The 16,847-nt window shown below is 41.1% G+C and overlaps 1 protein-coding gene across 1 annotated transcript in view; it reads right to left on the reverse strand.

Moving 5' to 3' along the window:
- The window catches only part of EBF2 (EBF transcription factor 2), a 174,058-nt gene extending 157,817 nt beyond the window's left edge, over positions 1-16,241 (reverse strand). The window contains 7 exon segments of the mRNA XM_038384671.2: positions 2,823-2,844; positions 2,847-2,890; positions 9,238-9,311; positions 9,651-9,706; positions 10,052-10,115; positions 11,151-11,307; positions 13,806-16,241. Of these exon segments, the coding sequence (XP_038240599.1) occupies positions 2,823-2,844; positions 2,847-2,890; positions 9,238-9,311; positions 9,651-9,706; positions 10,052-10,115; positions 11,151-11,307; positions 13,806-13,936 (548 nt within the window). The 5' untranslated portion in view covers positions 13,937-16,241.
- Between the last annotated feature and the right edge of the window lie 606 nt (positions 16,242-16,847).

A 16,847-nucleotide genomic window follows, 5' to 3' on the forward strand; every position in this document is an offset into this window, starting at 1 on the left:
GAAAATTAAATTCTGTTTATCCACAGAATAGGTGTATCATAGGTAGTATTATTCTATTTGCATTACAGTATCACTTAGGTTAAACCTGTCCCTGCCCTGGCGAGCTCATAATCCATATGGACAAAACAGACAAAGGGTGGGAGGGAAAACAGATGCCAGAGAGGTGAGCAATTTGCCCAAGGTCACACTGCAGGTCAGTGGCAGAGTGGGGAAAAGAACTGAGGTTTCCAGACTCTCAGTCCAGTGGCCTGCTCATTAGCCCACACTGCTCCCCTAGTGGCAGGGCATCCTCCACCAATGCTGCTCCAGCACTGATCTGGAGGACGGCCTTTAAAAGACAAGAACAGACTTTTTCAGCTAAGTAGTGTATCTAATCCTACACTACCTGATGTGTGTCTATTTAGCAAAAGGTCCCCCTCATGGTTGCCAGAGAGAGGAACAAGCTTCATGTGAAACAGCCGACAGAGATCTGGAACATACTCCCATGGATCTGGTGGGAACCATCTTTGTTACAGCTAGGGCCCTGTGTTGTTGTTAAAATGTGGCAGAACTCTCACCAATGAAGGTGACTGTGGTGAAAGGACTTTATGACACTTATGTTTTCAAGATCCCTCAGAAACGAAGTATTGCCAAGGCTGGGCTAGGAAGAAAAGCCCTGGGCTGTCTATAAAATAATATTTCCTTCCATAGCATTGTACGTTCACAGATCTCAAATCACTTAAAGTAGCATAATTCCTGTTTTACAGATTGGGAAACTGAGGCACACAGAGGGAAAGTAACTTGTCCAAGATCAAACAGAGCATCTGAGGCAGAACAGGAATAGGACCTAGATTTTCTGACTCCTCACCAGTGCACCATGTTGTCTCCCCAGCTGCAATGGTCAAACCTCAAGAAGTTCAGACTTAAGGTTGGATAATTCTCAGATACAGACTCAAACCAGACCTCAAGCCAGCCAAATATGGGCTAGAAATTGTGCAGACAAGCTCAATATGACATATCTGGATATGAGTCAGCAGTGTGCCCTTGTTGCCAAGAGGCCAATGGCATTTTGGGATGTATAAGTAGGGCATAGCGAGCAGATCGAGGGACGTGATCGTTTCCCCTCTATCTACACTCGGTGAGGCCTCATCTGGAGTACTGTGTCCAGTTTTGGGCCCCACACTACAGGAAGGATGTGGATAAATTGGAAAGAGTACAACGAAGGGCAACAAAAATGATTAGTGGGTCTAGAGCACATGACTTAGAGGAGAGGCTGAGGGAGCTTGGGATTGTTTAGTTGCAGAAGAGAGAATGAGGGGGGATTGATAGCTGCTTTCAACTACCTGAAAGGGGGGTTTCAAAGAGGATGGCTCTAGACTGTTCTCAATGGTAGCAGATGACAGAACGAGGAGTAATGGTCTCAAGTTGCAATGGGGGAGGTTTAGATTGGATATTAGGAAAAACTTTTTCACTAAGAGGGTGGTGAAACACTGGAATGCGTTACCTAGGGAGGTGGTAGAATCTCCTTCCTTAGAGGTTTTTAAGGTCAGGCTTGACAAAGCCCTGGCTGGGATGATTTAAACTGGGACTTGGTCCTGCTTTGAGCAGGGGGTTGGACTAGATGACCTTCTGGGGTCCCTTCCAACCCTGATATTCTATGATTCTATGATTCTATGTCCAGCAGTTTCTTTTTCTAGCCAGAATACTGTGGCTCTTTGGCATTTCTATCTTTGGTCTCAGCCACAATCTGAAAGCGCAAAGAAAAGACAAAGAAAAGAAAAAAGCAGCTAAAAAAAATTCAGAGGCCTCCATAAAGGATTAGGATCAAATTGACTACTAACAATTTGAGGAAAGGGCATTATTGATACTTATTCAAACTAATTTGACATTCATAATTCCAAGTATAAACGTAGATGATATGTAGATATCCTAATAATGTATAATAGATGCACTGAATGCAGGCGTAACAAGGGAACAAAGAAATTGTACTCATGGTTCCATCTACTCCAGTTATGGCCAATACCACAGAAGAAAAAAAACCCCTGCAATAGATAGGTATAGAAAAACCTGTCCCCAGGAAAAATTTCCTCCTGACCCCTGATATTGAGACAGAAGCAATTTGCCTTGAAGCATGAGGATCTTAAGATCTCTCTACATAAAGCACTCAAGTTGTGTATTTTTTAGTATTTACTTAAAAGAATGCCGCATAACTTCTTGTTATCCCCTTTCATATCCTGCTAAACTCTTGGCCTCTCGATATCTTGTATCAATGAATTCCACAGGCTAATTGGCAGGAAGTGCAAAAAAAATTTCCTTTTTATCAGTTTCGAATTGCCTCCTTACATTTTCGCTGATACACACACACTTCCCCCCTCAGAACTGAAGGCCAAGAAATATGTGAAATGGATGTTCTGCGTAAGACGTATGGTAATCCCAAAACCATGCATTTAAAACCTGGATCATGTGTTTCCCAAAAAAGCCGCAAATGCAACATCATTATTTTGTTAGGCATTTTAATGAAACTGCCAGGTTACTTGAAACTGTATCTATTCCAACGATCCAGCTGGCTCCCATCCCAGGTGAACAGACAGTATTCAGAGACTTACCATGCCCAGAATACTTGGTCAAATTTAAATTGGTAGATGTAGGACAGCATTAAAATAAAAAAAATTCCACCAAGGGAAGCCCAGCTTTTCTGAAAATAACTAGCTCTAAGGCTAGCACTTTAGGATCGTATAGCAAAGACATCACAAGAGAGAGACAGACCCGTGGTTGTCTCCAAGCGAACCCAGCTGTTTGGTTTGGTTTGTTGGGTGATGTGAAGAGAGCGCTTTATTTCCTACCTGTCGATGATCACAGGATCGAGGGAGTCTCGTTTCTGTTGCCACAACTTTTCTTTTCACAGCACCGGCTGGAGCAGGGAGGAAACCAAATGAGAGGATTTCTGTGAGTATTAACGGCAAAGCAATGAACGCTAAGTCTGCTCAGCTGAACTAAAAGCATTGTGGACGTTTAGTGGTATCCAGAAAATTCTAAACTGGGATTTTCAAAGGGGGGTCTCAGGGAGGTGCCCAACTCCCCTTTAACGTCAACAAGATTTAGACACTATCGGGCTCCCCTTAGTCTCCTTTGAAAATCTCAGCCAAAAGGAAAAGCAACATGGTCCACACTTTATATTAAGGCTCCATTTATAAATGTTTAACAGATGTTGTAAGCTGTAACAGACATGAGCAGCATGTGTTCTAGACTGTTATAAACCCCCAGTAAAAGGTGTCATAGCCGATGACAAGCCATGTTTATAAGCACCTACTAACTAGTTGGACGCTGTAACACTTGATTGACCATTTATTCCACGTCTGTTAACCCTATTTATAAATGGGAATTTAATATAAAGTTTATACAGTGTGGTCAGCAATATGATGGCATAGAAATTGTACACATCAGCCTCTCTCTGATGAGCATGCCAATCTAATTTGGACCCTGTTTACCAACATACAAGTTCTCTTTCCCATGGGTATGTCTAGGGCTTTACAAGCATAAGCAAGATAACAAGGGTCCCTGCCCCAAAGGGATACAATAATTAAAGTATGGCAATAGGGACTTTATTTAAAATACACACACACACACACGTGTACTATGTGTGTGCATGTAAGCTTGGTACGTACATACAGGCACACACATATATCCTGCTGAGAGCGTGGGCCTGCCACGTCTGGGAGGTAATGGAGCACTCCACTCTCATTGCTGTCCATGCAGACAGGGCACTCGGCACACCAGATCAGGACCTTTGTACATGCCCATTCTGTTTGAAAACTCAAAGGAGCTAGACCCATTTATGTCAACTAATGTGGTCGCTTGACACATACGTTGGGGGAGGAGGGGGGGAAGGGCTTGCTATCCGCAACATTATAAAAACATCGCATAGCAACAGTGTGCAAGCCCATCGACGTGTTAAGAGAATCCTGATGCTGTGGAAATCAAACAGCTCCATTGACACAACCAGGATGTTAGCGGAGGGAAACATTATTTATCAGCAAAACGGCTGAACATTTAAGCACACTGTATCAAATTCCCTTCGGCCCAACCGCCAGTGGGTCAGCTTCAGTTACACCCGCATAAATCCAAGCATTTGGTCCCCTCGCCTTTTTGTGAAGTTATTTGGATTTACACTAATGTAACCGAGAGCTGAATTTGGCCCAGACTTTAGGTGCAGTGGTTTGAGGGGGCTGAAACCGCATTTTCAAAATTCCTAGTTAGCCTAAATTCAGCTGCTTTCCACAGGGAATTGCTCTGACCAGAGGAAAAACAGATATAAAAATGCATGAATGAGTCCAAGGCTATACAATATGAAGGATGTAGCTCTTTTGAAGTCAATAATACTCAGATATACAATGCTTAAAATATAAACATGGACATAAAACTTCCCACCTCACAGCTATTAAGCATTTTAAGTACATGCATTCAATCAGCAAGCTGTAGCATGACAGGAACTGCCTGGCTTTCCCTTTGAGAGTTTACACGGACCAGCAAGATGGATGCAACAAGCAGATCTCTTTCATTAGCAGTTCTAACGTGAGCTATTTTGACACTTTTTGTATTCCTTTGCCTCAATCCCACAGTTATCCATTGAGCCCATGCCTTTAAAAATAAGGGTTCACTAGATATTTGAGAATCCCTGGGGTAGGGTACTTATTTGGTGTAAACTGGTCATAGCTCCATTGACTTCAGTGAAGCTACAAGAATTGACAACCACTGAGACTCTTCTTCCCCCTGTCACTCCCATGTCGAACTTCTTTTTGAGTGCACCTTGGATAACTTTCACCACCCGTGGGCCATTTAGACAAAGTTTTCTAAAGTTTGTATACTTTGGTAACAAAAATCGAAGATTTCAGATTTTCTATTCTAAAGAAAAAAATTAACAGAAACTCCTCATTTAGAAGAGTAGGGGGGTTGACTTCTATTTTAAAGCATCCAGTATTATGACCAGTTGGAAATGAAATCAGGAGCAAATCTCTTCGTTCGTTTAATGCAGCATACTGTTTGGCCACTATCAAACAAAAAAAACCTAGGCTCAGGTTTTTGTTTTTTTTTTAAAAAGGAGTTTTTTTAATTGCACTGGTGTGCTATTTTTTATGCTAACCAAAAAAAAAACAAAACAACACACAGTTCCTTTCTTTGCAATAATACTCAAAGATCATAGAACTCATACAGTCAGATCTCATGACAGACAATCAGATTATAAACGTCACAAACAACAGGCAAAAGCAAGTAAGCAACAGTACCCACACCAAATCTCTTTGTCAGCACACTGTAGAGTTGTTTAGATAATTACACGGATTTGGGATGCGACATACCGTGCTTCCTGGCAAAAAACCCATCTCAATTGTTAGATTAGTTGCATATTTGGTTATCACATTTATGAGCTTTGAAGCATTATGTAATTAATAAAATATCCTTTGACCCGAAGATGTCCAAGCACTTTGCAAATATTAATTTTCACTCACTGTTTGCCTCTAGTGTAGCATATTTTTAGTAAAATGACTCAACAATCTCCTCTCACCTTAGTGCTTTCTGAGCCCCAGACCAACATGAAATATTTTATTCTGAAAGCACCACCCCATTCCACCAAAAACAACAAGTTTAGTTGTGGATCAGATTATTTCAAAAATTTGAGGATATTCCAGTCATGTGTTTCAGCTGAAGTCCATCTCAAATCTTCAGGTCCCCACTATCCAAGGTACTTCAAATGACCTATCGCTGTGGCATTTAAATACTGACAATCTTCCAACTGGGTTGTTATAGAATAGTTGTTCCTTACTGGGCTGACCCCTGCTCCCAGGTAAATCAGTGGTAAAATCTCAGTGAACTCCAGTATTGGGCCCATAATGTTGGTTTAAGTGGAAATAAATAAGACTCTGATCCTGCTAATATTTAAGCACGTGAGTAACTTTACACACACACACACACACACACACACACACACACACACGTAATCATTCCTTGGTCCCAATGGAATTACTCACTTGCGTAAAGTTGTAGGATCAGGGTCTAAGACTTATTATTGTCACAAACATAAATCCTTACCATGCTTTGAGCTATTTTATTTTCTCATATAATCAGATCCCACACAGGATACTGTAAGCCTTGCAATATGAAGCGTACAGGTGAAAAAGCAACAACCAACAAGAACAACAAAGCCAGCCCTATAAACTAGATGCCCCATATCAAAGAAAGCCTTATGCATCCCCTCCCCCCCACACCCACCAGCAACGACTAAAATGGTTTTAAAATTCAGCCCTCAACTTTTTTTTTTTTTTAAATATCCATCTCTAATTTCAAACTCACAATAAGCCTCACAGCATGGTGGCCTTTGTTTTGTTTTCTTCTCCCCAACTCCTCCCTGCAATTGCATAACAAAAGTGTCTAAATTCACCCATCTGGACGATAAAGACACAGGCCCCAGTGGCCGCCTGGCCCAGCTGATTAGAGCTCCTGTCTAGTCTGAGCCTTGTGGCGAAAGTCACAGCTGTGGGGCTTGCTTGCACTCAATACAACTCTGTTATTAGCCAGCTGTAGGCCCTGAGACTACTTCTGTTCAAATTATAATACCTTTTAACCCTCTGAGCATTGAGGGCATCGCAGGCTGCTGGCAGAAGCATAACAACTACTTTTCTCTTAGTTGATAATTGGTAGAACAAGATGACGACGAACTGTTATTCCATGAGAGGAGACTGTTTACCTTGATTTCCTACCATTGAGAGAAAAAGATACTGTATATTTGAGAGACCTCCACCGTAGATGGACGGTTCCCATTACACTGTAATGGCCAAACGCATAAAGCCTATTGCTAAAACTTTCAGAACTGTAATAAATATATAAAAAGCTCTAACTGAATGCACTCATTATTGCGGGGGGAGGGAGGAGTTGAGATTTTAAACTTTCAATTGATATGACAGATTGTTGCATCCGCATCAATATTTAGACAACTTTCCTGCTAAGGATACATCTGTCACTGTCTGACGAGAAGATGTGGGGGGGGGGGGGGCGGTTGGATGCACTTGTCTGTATACAGCATGAATATCTGAGTGATTTTCTATGACAAATCAAATCAAAGATCAAAAGGGTATTTACCTGCAACTAACAAGAAAAAGAACACAAACCCTATAATTTAAAAACAACAACAAGCGGCATCAATTTGGACCTCAGAGTGGGCACAGTACATTAATGTTTTATATACTGTTACTAATGCAAACCAAAGTAGGGGCTTTAAAAAATTGATGCTACCACATAAGCAGCATAGAGCGAGAAGGATTTGATTATGTGTGCTTAAAAAAAATGTCAAGTTTAACTAGAGTTGGATTCATTCATTCCCTTGGTATTATTCAACTATAATGCCTCTTCCAAATAGGCAGCATCCTGTTTAAAAATATCTCTAAACAAGACATTTAAAAATCAAATGTCTTGATTAGGTTACACAGAGCTTTTGATTTGGTTCACTAATCTGTGTCTTACATGAAAGACAGCCGAATTGTAAATTCTTCCTTGGCTAATCTATCAAGCAGGAGTTTTAGTACAAACGGAATAATGGTTTACATTTGTAGAAACATACCTTAAAATCAAAGCATGGAATATTTTATAGGCATTGAAGGAAGCCCAATATACAAAAGCTTATCAGAGAGTTTATTTAGTACTTTTAAAATGTGGTTATTGTCAAAGGAAAGATCATTTTGTTTTGAAGAAAGGAGGTTGTTTGGTTTTTTTTCCCCCACTCTTAATATAGATTTCTCTCCATCCAGCAGGAGTGAAAAAAATGGATTACACTAGCTGTCATTTGGTTATTAAAATCAAGACTCTAGTGTATAGAAATCCAAAGATTTTGCTTCTCCCATGATTATCTAAGTCAAGCCTTTCACAAACAAGGATAGCATATATATTAAAATAAATACAAAAGTTTTAGAGAAACCAAAAAGTAATATGCCCCATCTCACTCTTACTTGATATATGCATAAGCACAGAGCAAATTGTATGTTATGTAAAGACAAAAAGCAAATTGTGTAATCACACGTCTAAACACACACATCTATGAAAGTAATATTTGCAATGTTCAGAAGTAAGGTATACAGTTACTCTGTTAATGAGGGCGACATATAAGAGGTAAGTTTTGCATGCCTGTGTGTATGTAATGAACATGAATGAACACACACCACACACACACTCGCATACTTCACCCTCATTGCAGTTTCCCAGGTACACCAATTATTCCATTACCCCTTTCAAAAATGTGAAAAATACTTTCCCCTCAGCACAAATTCTATCCTATTAAATTGCTTTTACTGTATTGTCCACTGAGAAGGCAATACTTAAAATTATTAGTACAATGTGCTTTTTTAAAACAAGCAACATTCACTCCAAGAAAGCTTTTCAAAAAACTTATTACAATAAATCACAAATGTGTTTAATAAAGGTCAAGGTTGGGTTTGCCTCTCATTTTATGAAAGACCATTCTGTGCACAACTTAACACATTTTAATATAAGGACGTTGCCTGTTTGCATAATTAAATGTATCAAAAAATAGTAATTATGTGAGCAGGAAGAATAACAAGCTACCATGGAAGCAAGATGTACATACATAAGATGCATGTACCTAAAGACATACACATATGTGATTCAAAACATCCTGACCAGTATTTTATCCTTTAATGTATCATTTCAACATCCTAATTTTTTTTTGTCTATTTTATGCAAAAGCAGACGTTCCGTAAGCGTGGCTTGTAACAAAAATTATTTCAAAGATGTATTTTGGGGACAGAACTAAAGGACATTAATTATGTTCATTTAATTGATAATGTTAAAATATGTCATCTGGGAAAAATAAATCAGGAGCGCCTTCTAATTTTCAGGCAGGTTCTGGAAATTGACAGTAATCATTTTAGAAGGGCAAACTGGAAAAGCTTAAAGAAATACAAAGTTGGGAATTCTGGGCCCTTTCATTTTGTTGTCCAAACCCAATGCAAAATAGAACAAAAATAGTGCCGTTCAGATCTTAGGCAGGATTTCCAGATCTGTAGTACTAAATAAATTGGCATGTAACACAAACCAAACCTTGTATCCGGGCAAAGAGAAATTATTCTTTGGAAGAGTGTCCCCCACGCAAAAACAAAACTCCTCATATCTCAAACTTCTATGGAAAACCCCTTTTAGCATCTTTGGAAGCAAACTTACTCTTATTAACTTATGCCACCAATAAAATTGTTTTACCTGCACATGACTTCGTGAGTAAGCAGAACTCTGCACATCTCTGGATTCTTGTTCTGTCCTTCATAAGTGATGGGCTATGAAAATTAGGGAAATTAGTATATGGAGGAGGTTTTGGGTTTGTTTGCTTCTTGTAATACTCAGTTTTTAAAAACTGCAGAGCACCGTGGCTTGCAATTCCCACCCTCAAAATCTTTTTTGGCACAAGGTAGTCAGTGTGCATATAACCAAGTGTCACTTACAATGGTTAAGATCTTAGGATCACTGGGGGAAGGAAGAGGCTAAGATATTGTTTTTCCAAATGCACTGGAAATTAAGGTATGCATACAGACACTGGGGTGGAGAAAATAAAGCACAGAGTGAGAGGGAAATGAAAGAGTAGGAATTGTTCAACACAAAAGCCGGCCTCAGCTCACCTGTTTAGTGACTGAATCGATGAGCCTAACAAACAGATCCTGTTCAGTTCTGACACCTAGAGAGAGAATGGGAAGAACAGGAAATCCAACAGTTACAGAGATAGTTCGGGGAGGAAACAATCTAACGCCTCCTGTAACTTTTCTACTTCGTTTTACTTCCTATCAAGCATCATCTGAAAGTCTAGGCTGCTGTTTTTCAAAGCATGGGTCTACCAAAGGGTGTCATATTGGCCAGACCCGAGAAGCAGCTCTCCACAGTGAGGATTTTTGCTTCCAAAAGAGAGACAAAGGGACTTCAATGTATTTTATAGAAGCGATCTCTGCAAGGTCTTAAAACTTGATCATGGGTTCTTCGTTCCCAACACCTTCTTTCCCACCCATCGCCTTTGTAAGCGACTTACCATTGCTGTAAAGGAGTTGAAGTTTGTAGTGTGTGCCGTTATTGGTCTTTTCATTGCCTTGTTCCTGAAAGAGAGATTTAAAAATATCGTCCCAGAATTTGTTTGGTGCTGTTCGCGGACAAAAGCAACCCGCTTGCAAATCACTAATGGATGTGACAAGAAAGTTCATTACGATCTTTGTGAGGTGAATCCACTGAGTGGGATAAATTAACCTTCGGAGTGACCCAGGACAGACATCCCCTTCCTGTGGCATTTGCAGAAACTTTTCCACTTGCTATAAAGCTCCCAACTTTATAACATAAACGCTTTTCTCCTATCGGGTGAATTCACAAATTTTAAGCAAGCTAATGTACAGCAGATCGACGCTGGCAGGTTTTGTTTTTTTTAAAAAAACAAAACTGTATGGGCAAAATAATGAAATAGTTTTACAATAAGTCCTATCGGTATTTATTTCCTGGAGGTTCATGTTACCGGGACATTTCTCAGGTGAACTGGGACTGTAATTTATCAGAAGACAAATTATTCATGTCGTCCTTCATAATTAAAAGTCCTTGCCCGTAACTAAACTAAAGCCAAAGATCGTTTGGAAGCTTTCTAAATACTTAATACCCGGATCTAAAACTCAAAAGCAAACGTTTCCGACACCCAGCCGTTGACTTTGGAGTCTGAAAAGAGCAGGCTTAGCAGATCATTTGACAAATCACAGCTCGCTCTTCCAGCTCGATTAGGGTACCAATACCTGGCCGATCCGGCATATGCAAAAATAATAATAATAATAATAATAATAATAAAAACCACAACAAGGTATTGGACCCCGGTGTGGTTTTATTCTATTTTATTGTAAGTGGATGTATGAAACTCCCATTGTATCTCGCGGGGTGGCAGAAATTAAGAAGCCCTGTTAATTACAGGGAAGGAGAGAATGTTGAGAACAGGGGACGAAGCAGTCGTCCTGCTACCTAACCCCTGACCACAAAACCAGGGGTTAGGTAGCAGGAAGGGGTGTCTGAGAACGACAGTACTTTACAAGGGCAGGTACTAGAACTGGTGGGGGCGCCGACGGTAAATTTGGGGAGGTAAGAAAGAAGACAGGCCTTACTTTATCATTTTCTACGAAGTCCACAAAGGCGGTCCTCTCTATTTCCACCGGCTGCCCCTGCCTGTCGTAGAGAGCCAGGACAAAATGAAAGAAATTGGATTTCCTCAAGTTGGAAGGTGGCTGCTTTTCAAAGTGGGCTCTGGACAAAGCTACGCCGCTGTGGAGGAAACATATGGAATTGGGGAGGGAGGGGAGAGAAACAGATGAATTAAAAGGTTGCACAGCAATCAAAAAAACAAACACAGAAAAAGGATTCTAGAGAGGGGGTAGGATTCTCCTGGTCTGTAGCACACTGGGTTAACAATAGTCAATTGTTACTGATGACTTCGATCTCGGTGCTTTCCACTCCACCCTGGCGCACTCGCATCACTTCCGATTAAAAACATTAAGTTAAATAAAAGTGAAGCCTGCTTGAATTTCGGTGGCAGCCAAATTAAGAACTTTTTCTTCTCCCAAATGTTAGAGTCTAGAAACTTGATTAATATTTTCCCTCTTATGCCTTGATTTCCACTCTGTAGAGAAGAATAATTAACAGAACCTGTGTATTAAAGGAAAGATCGCAAGATAAATTATTCCAAAACCGGAGAGATAGTTTATTATCTCCTCTGATCCATCATCTTCTTCCCTTTCATACTCATTTGTTGGGTACAATATAAGGGGTGCGTCCAGAATACAACAAAAGTAGAATATAAATGCTAAAGGATCTGAAAAACGATAAAATTCCAACTGAGTTCACTTTTCCTTTAGCCCAGGTCAACGCTCTTAAAATCTTTTCCCAACTAGAAGTCTGTACTGAGGGGAAGGCAACGGGTTTCAAGCAATGTGCCTACCTTCCTCGGGAGTGAAGTTTCTATCAATTTCATATTGTTTAGTCACTGATCCATTTGAATCAACGCGTGGGGTCTTCCCAGTGCCGTTTTGTGGATTAACTACGTGTAATTTAAACACAGGTTGCCTGATTTGTGTCACACATTCTGCAGAATATGCGGTGATTTCTTCCGCGCATTTACCGAGTTTGAATGATTTCGGGATCTTTCATACAATGGAACTTCTAAATCTTAGAGTTAGTTTTTAGCAGAATTGGTTCCTCTCTTTCCTTTATGTCGATTTTTACAGAATGCACAGAAGACAGATACGGGGAGAGGATTTCTCACTTACAGCATTTCTATGAACTTCTCCTCCTTTCTCCAGATTTAACTCCTGAAATGGATTCATCTAAGATTGTTGCTTCACGTACTTGAGAAAAGTATTTGACTCTTTGGAAAGCTACAAATATCCCCCCCTCCCCCTTTATTTCTAACTCCAACTAGACAGGTACAATGAGACTGGGCAACACACAATCCCCCTGCCTTCTTCCCCCACCCCCATCCGGACCAGTTTAATAGTTTGATTTTTATCATCTTGAGTATAAGAACTTTGATCACTGTATTTTTACTAGACATCTAGAATAATTAATTAGTGACGTCCCAGTGCGAACACCGATCAATTAGCCGCTGTGAATTGGCGATTTCTCACAGTGCACCTAACATTTGTTTTACTTTCGCTTTCCCCGTCAAGGTATTTTTTCCTCCCCATATAAATTAAACCATCAATATTCATTTTAAAAAAAACCAACTTCTGATATCTCCTCTCATGCTGCTTGAGAGATCTTCCATAGAGATTAGATGGAGGTGGTGAGGGCATATAGGGCTCTATTTGTATATTGGTTCGTAGACCCACGTACATGCAACGCGGTTGTATGTCCCGCAAGTCAAGTTGTCTCTATCCTCAACTTTCTTCCCGGGGCGATTCAGCCCCTTCCCAAATGTGTGCCCGAAGGCCGTCTAAAGAGATACCTGCAGAACGTGGGGACATGTTTTGTTTAGGGAGGGTTTCGTTCCCCTCTCTCCTCCATAAAAAGATCAACAGAAGAGAAGAGAAGGGGGAGATGAGGTCTATAACCCTAAGAGAACGCGGCACTACTGGGGCGTATTTATTATGGAAGAGAGAGATTATCCCCCAAACAGAAGAAATAATGCATCCTCGTTTGCAGTTGGACGGGTTTTATATTCCAGCCAGCACTGAGATCTACATTGTGTTGACAAGACTAACGCAAGGAGTTAGTAAGTGGGGTCAAGGACTCGACTCTGCTCATTCACACGACAGCTCTCTGCTGCACCGCTGACACCGGCAGTTTTGCCAAACCCTGGTAAAAGGTATCTTCCCCTTTCCCTTGTTACTCAAACCCACGCTGGGCTCGCTTTCTGCCGAACCCTGTGACTCGAGTGGGGAGGAGGGTGGCATTAGCTATATAAAGCACGAGATCAAGGATAACAAGGTGATTTTGAATCAAAAGAGACATAGCAATTAAGATTAGCCAGAAGAACATCCGACTCAGACGTTCGGGCATACAAGGGTCTAAAGAGTTACTGTTCGCGTGTATTCCTATGGATGGGTGTGTGTGTGTCCCCCCCCCAAAAAAAAAATAAAAAGAAAAACGCTCTCCCCTCCAACCTCTGCTCTCTGACTTCCTCTGCTGTGTGTGTTTGTCTCTAGCTACAGTTTTGCCCTCTTGAATTTTCAGTGACTGGAGCGGGGGAGTAAATTCAGTCGCGAGTCTGAACAACAGCGGGAGGAAAGGGAGGTTTCAAAAGGGAAAACACAAGGCTCGATTACCTTTGTGCAGCTACGTTTGCATCCACAACCCCAACATTTCTGACCCAGGACCTGACTGGATCCATTTCAGACGCGAGAGATTTCTCTTTAAGAATGGGTCCTCTTCCTAAAGTATCTTGAATCCCAAACATTTAAGAAGTCTATTCCAACCGGCAACAGTTTCTTTTTAAAAAAAAAAACAACAACAAAAAACAACAAAAAAGCAGCCTTTGAAATTGACACCCACACCCGCAGAGATCCCAAAACCACTGAAGTTCAGCTTTAAAACCAACTTCTTCTGCTTCTAAAGGCTACGTGAGCTGCTGAAAATGCCTTTCCCAAAAAACAACAACAACAAAAAGTTTTCCCTCTTGCAAAGTAAAGTTATGCTCTCATTCAGGCTCGCCCGGTCCCATCATCCTGCAAACGCCGGAAACAGCATCCAAACCCTGACCGCTGTGAACCAGGATCACCTGTTTCTCAAGGCCACGGGGAAGAGGACGGATTGCTGTCTAATCCAAAAAAAGAATCGCGATAAATCGTGAAAGAAAGGGAGAAATGGAGCGACAGAGTCTGATTTCACAGCGGACTGCGGAAGCCAGGATGCTTCCCCAAGCTAGTCCCCATCAATGGGTTACAGCACTGGGAGAAAACCGACTAGCAAGGGGGCGGGGCACATTTCCATATTAGGGGACTCGATTTGCATAGGCTCACCCGATTGGAGGATTGCGGACAATTATCAAGCTGATATACACTCATAACTCCAGCTCCGGGCTACCAACAATCGCCAATGGGAAGGGGCAGAAAAGCAACAGTCGTCAGACTTTTCTGATTGTTGAGTAAGTGCCTTTCCAAAATTACTTCGCTTTCAATTTGTTAACCTCAGGTGGAACCCACTCAGGCTCGGGTATTATCCTCTTATTCTTTTTTTTAAAAAAAAAAAAAAAAAAGAGGAAATGTCTAGGAGCCTTATCGTATATGTCCCTGCCATCAGATGATGAGTTTTGTCACAAACAAACAATAAGGCAAACATCCTTTTTTTGAAAATCTGGAATGTCTTATCGCTACTGTTTTAGGAGCACTGTTAGAGAGATTATCAGCGAAAACTAAATAGGATCTAATCCAAAAATATCTGGATTTGGGGGCACTAGAAGGTGCTCTCTATAAGCGTGCGGGGTTGGTGATAGATTAGGAGAAAGAGAGAGCTCCACACCTATCCAATCCATAAAATGCACCCGCAATTTCACACTACATCAGAGCTCTGAAATCCTCCCTTAAAACTTTTTTATTGCGTTGCATCTAGGCAAAAAATGTAGCCGCTGAAAGGACACAGTTATTTTCATCCATGAACCAGAGAGTGGTTCCTATTTAAAAAAAAAAATCTTTTTGGCTTGGCGTTATTTTCTTCATGGCTCTTTTGTATTCTGATCTGTGCATAGATCTTCCCCTGAAATCTATATAACACCAACGCGAAAACAGATTTCAAGACAATGAATGCAAATCTGTGCTCAAAGACCATCTGCCAGATGAAGGAATCAGATGTTCCATAGTTAAAGGGACAGTGCATGGATTTCCTTGCCTCATTATTTAGAGCTCCCCTCTTTAACCTGCTTTATGTTTAGAAGGAGAAATAAACATTTCTTGTCAATCTCAAACCTAGTTTATTATAATTAAAAAAGGGACCAGCTTTAGTTGCATTTTAAATGCCTGCCTTTCTACGAAGTGTTAGATAATTATAATAGTTGATTTTTTAAAAAAATGCATTTAAATCTTTTCATCCGAAAATGTATATTTAATTCACACACACGATTGGGGGGGGCGCGAAGAGGGGACTCTAAATTATTCTGTCTACATGCATGACATACATGGTATTAGATGAACTATAAATCTCCACGCGATCTCTGTTCAAAGATATTTACCACACTAACCTTTCTTTCCCCCTGAATTGATAAATATGCATCGAGTGATTTGTCAGTTTAGCAAAAGGAAAGGCTGATTTGTTTTTAAAAAAAGCAACCATCCGTTCTGTTCATTGCCTCTGAAGCACCTGGTATTGACAGGATACTCAGCTATATGGACCTTTGGTCTGACCCAGTATGGCCATGCTTATGTTCTGGGGTTAACAACAATATATTGTATAAATAAACATTCCAGTGATGTGCAATAATAGAATCTTTTGATACAATTTCTCAACTGTGAAAAGCATTGTTTGTTTCTGATATTAGACGAGATCACTTAAACCACCAAAGAAAGAGATCGAGAGTATTCAAACTAGATTTACAGACAACAGGAAAATTACCTTCGCCCATTGAATCCTAAGTGTATTTCTGCGCTAAGAACTATTTCTTTGCATTTTATTTGTATCATTGGCACTGTAAACAGAATTTAACTTGCCCCTGAATGGATTCCTACCGCTGGGATGGGGGAAAAAAAAAATCTCACTTGTTCTAACCCTGGATGGCTTATTAACCGGGAGAAAAGGCTTTCAAATAATTGGAGCTCCCTGCTCCAAGTGATAGCGCCGATTGCTGCGTTAAAAATGGATCCGACCAGGCTCCTTTAAGATGCTTATCCAATAAAGTCTAATCGGTTACAAAATCTTGGTGAAAACTTCACTTGTCTCTCTGCGTGTGTGAGGGAGAGCGAGTGCTGACCCAGGGGTAAACGTGCCAGGTTTCCGGACAATAGGGGATCGTGTGCCACAGTCCCTGAGGGGAGTCTGGCTTTTAAGGATTCATGGCAGGGTCAGAGGGCACCGACTCAGGTCAGGGGAGGGGCACCCTCTTTGCTCCCAACAGCTGCCACCAAAATTTGGCACTTCAGGAACAAATGAAAGCATCCCCCCCACACCCCGTATTCCCCCAGAACTGCCCACCCAGGGTACGCTTCCCCCATCCTTTCCAGTGCCAAGTTAACAGTCGGTCTGCGGGTACAACTTGGGGCGGCAGGAGGGTAGGGAAAGGGACTTTCAAATGCAAGGATCGCAGCCGCCCTGAGATCTTTGTGCTCTCTTCAGGGCGGCATGACAGGTTTGCGGTGGCGCTGAGAGATAATCCAAGCCAA

The sequence above is a fragment of the Dermochelys coriacea genome, chromosome 26 (genome assembly GCF_009764565.3).
Source record: "Dermochelys coriacea isolate rDerCor1 chromosome 26, rDerCor1.pri.v4, whole genome shotgun sequence".
In the NCBI taxonomy this organism is placed as follows: Eukaryota; Metazoa; Chordata; order Testudines; family Dermochelyidae; genus Dermochelys; species Dermochelys coriacea.